This window comes from Zingiber officinale, chromosome 4B, assembly GCF_018446385.1.
Source record: "Zingiber officinale cultivar Zhangliang chromosome 4B, Zo_v1.1, whole genome shotgun sequence".
NCBI classification, from domain to species: Eukaryota; Viridiplantae; Streptophyta; class Magnoliopsida; order Zingiberales; family Zingiberaceae; genus Zingiber; species Zingiber officinale.
Window position 1 is genome coordinate 94,343,151 of NC_055993.1, and position 1,839 is coordinate 94,344,989.

A 1,839-nucleotide genomic window follows, 5' to 3' on the forward strand; every position below is an offset into this window, starting at 1 on the left:
CAACCAAGTGGTCATGGATATCCCCTCGGTCTCGTCCGAGACCATGATGAATGCCTTCACCCAGGGGCTCACCGAAGGGGACTTCTTTCGGTCACTCATCAGGAAGTCACCCCAGGACTCCACCACATACTGAAAAATGCCAACGAATACATCAACGTAGAAGAGGCTCAGGCGGTCAGAAGAAAGGAGGCACCGACTGAGCATTCGACACCGACCGATCGTCGACCGACTGGTAGCCATCTGTTGCTCAAGGGGTCGAGGGCTGAAAGAGCACGACCACACCAAGAGACCAGGGCGCACGCCATACAGCATGTGGCGTCCGGTCGGCCCAAGGTGTCAAAGGGCAAGGTATAGACGTCTATGTTTTGTTCATTCCACCAGTCGACGACGCACAACATACGGGACTGCCGAGGACTGACGCCAATCGTCAACCGACGGACCCCTAGGGCATATCGCCGTCGCTCCCCATCCCCTGATCGACGAGATCATTGTCGCTCGACCGAGCGACGAGAAGAAATAAGGGAGCCCAAGCGCCATCACCATCAGCGGAGGGAGGAAACTGATCCCTCCAGGATCTCGGTCGAGCAAAATAGGCCATCTGCCCTGGAAGAGGAGAATAGGAGCAATGCTTCACGGGGAGAGATAGGCATCATCGCCAGAGAGCCGACTGGTGGCGACTCCAACCGGGCTAGAAAATTGTACACTCAACGGTTGGAGATCCATGTCGTAGGGTGGAACAAGGGGAAGGCGAAGGGCCTCAGATCAGCTTTGGCCCTAGTGATCTGGAAGGGGTCAAAATCCCTCATGATGATGGTTTGATCATATGAGCGGTGATCGCCAACTACACCATTCACCGAACCTTTGTCAACACGGGGAGTTCGGTGAATATTATTTTTAAGAAGGCATTCGATCAACTGCAGATTGATCGCAGCGAGCTGCTGCCCATGGCGACCCCGCTGAACAGATTCACAGGCAATGAGATTTTGTCGATCAGCCAAGCAAGATTGGCCATCTCACTGGGAGACGAGCCGTTGAGGAGGACCCGAACTACTAACTTCATAGTAGTGGACGCGCCATCAGCTTACAACGTCATCTTAGGACGATCGGCCCTCAACAAGTTCCGGGCGATAGTGTCGACCTACTGCCAGAAGGTAAAGTTCCCAGTGGACGATCAGGTGGGCGAGGTCAAAGGCGACCAGTTGGCTGCTCGGCGATGCTATGTGGAAATGGTCAAGACCGAGGCCAAGGCTGCTCAAAAGACTCCACGGCAGAGGTAAATGCTATCACAAAGAAACCTCCTGCTTTGGTATATAAAGAAAAGGAGGAGGTTCAGATCCACCCGAGCCAGTCGGACGCCACGACATTCGTTGTCGCTGACCTGGAAGAAGAGAAGAAGGCAGAGCTGATCACCTGCCTTAAACAGAATCATGATGTGTTCGCTTGGTCGACACATGAACTACCCGACATCTCCCCAAGCGTGGCCCAGCACGAGCTTCACGTCCGACCAGACGCTCGACCGATCAAACAAAGAAAAAGGGATTTCACCACAGAGCAGAACGAAATCATTCGGGTAGAGATAGAGAAGCTATTGGAGGTCAGCTACATTAGGGAAGTCCAATTCCCGAGCTAGCTAGACAATGTGGTTCTAGTCTCTAAGCCGAGCAACAAACGGCGGGTCTGCATCGACTTCCGTGACCTTAACAAAGTCTACCCAAAGGAATTCTATCCGCTTCCCAGGATAGATCAACTGGTGGATTCGACGGCGGGCTGCGAGCTGATTTGCATGCTCGACGCGTATCAAAGATACCATCAAGTGTCGCTCGCCCGCGAGGATCAAGA

The 1,839-nt window shown here is 53.5% G+C and overlaps 1 protein-coding gene across 1 annotated transcript; it reads left to right on the forward strand.

The window, feature by feature from the left end:
- The first annotated feature begins 944 nt into the window (after window positions 1–944).
- LOC121978402 lies at window positions 945–1,277 on the forward strand. Its single transcript, XM_042530753.1, has one exon. It carries the CDS (start codon window positions 945–947, stop codon window positions 1,275–1,277), a length of 333 nt encoding a protein of 110 aa, XP_042386687.1.
- Window positions 1,278–1,839: the final 562 nt, after the last annotated feature.

Excerpts from the sequence above, each read along its gene's own strand:
- LOC121978402 (XM_042530753.1), top strand. The coding sequence starts at position 945 with ATGGCGACCCCGCTGAACAGATTCACAGGCAATGAGATTTTGTCGATC.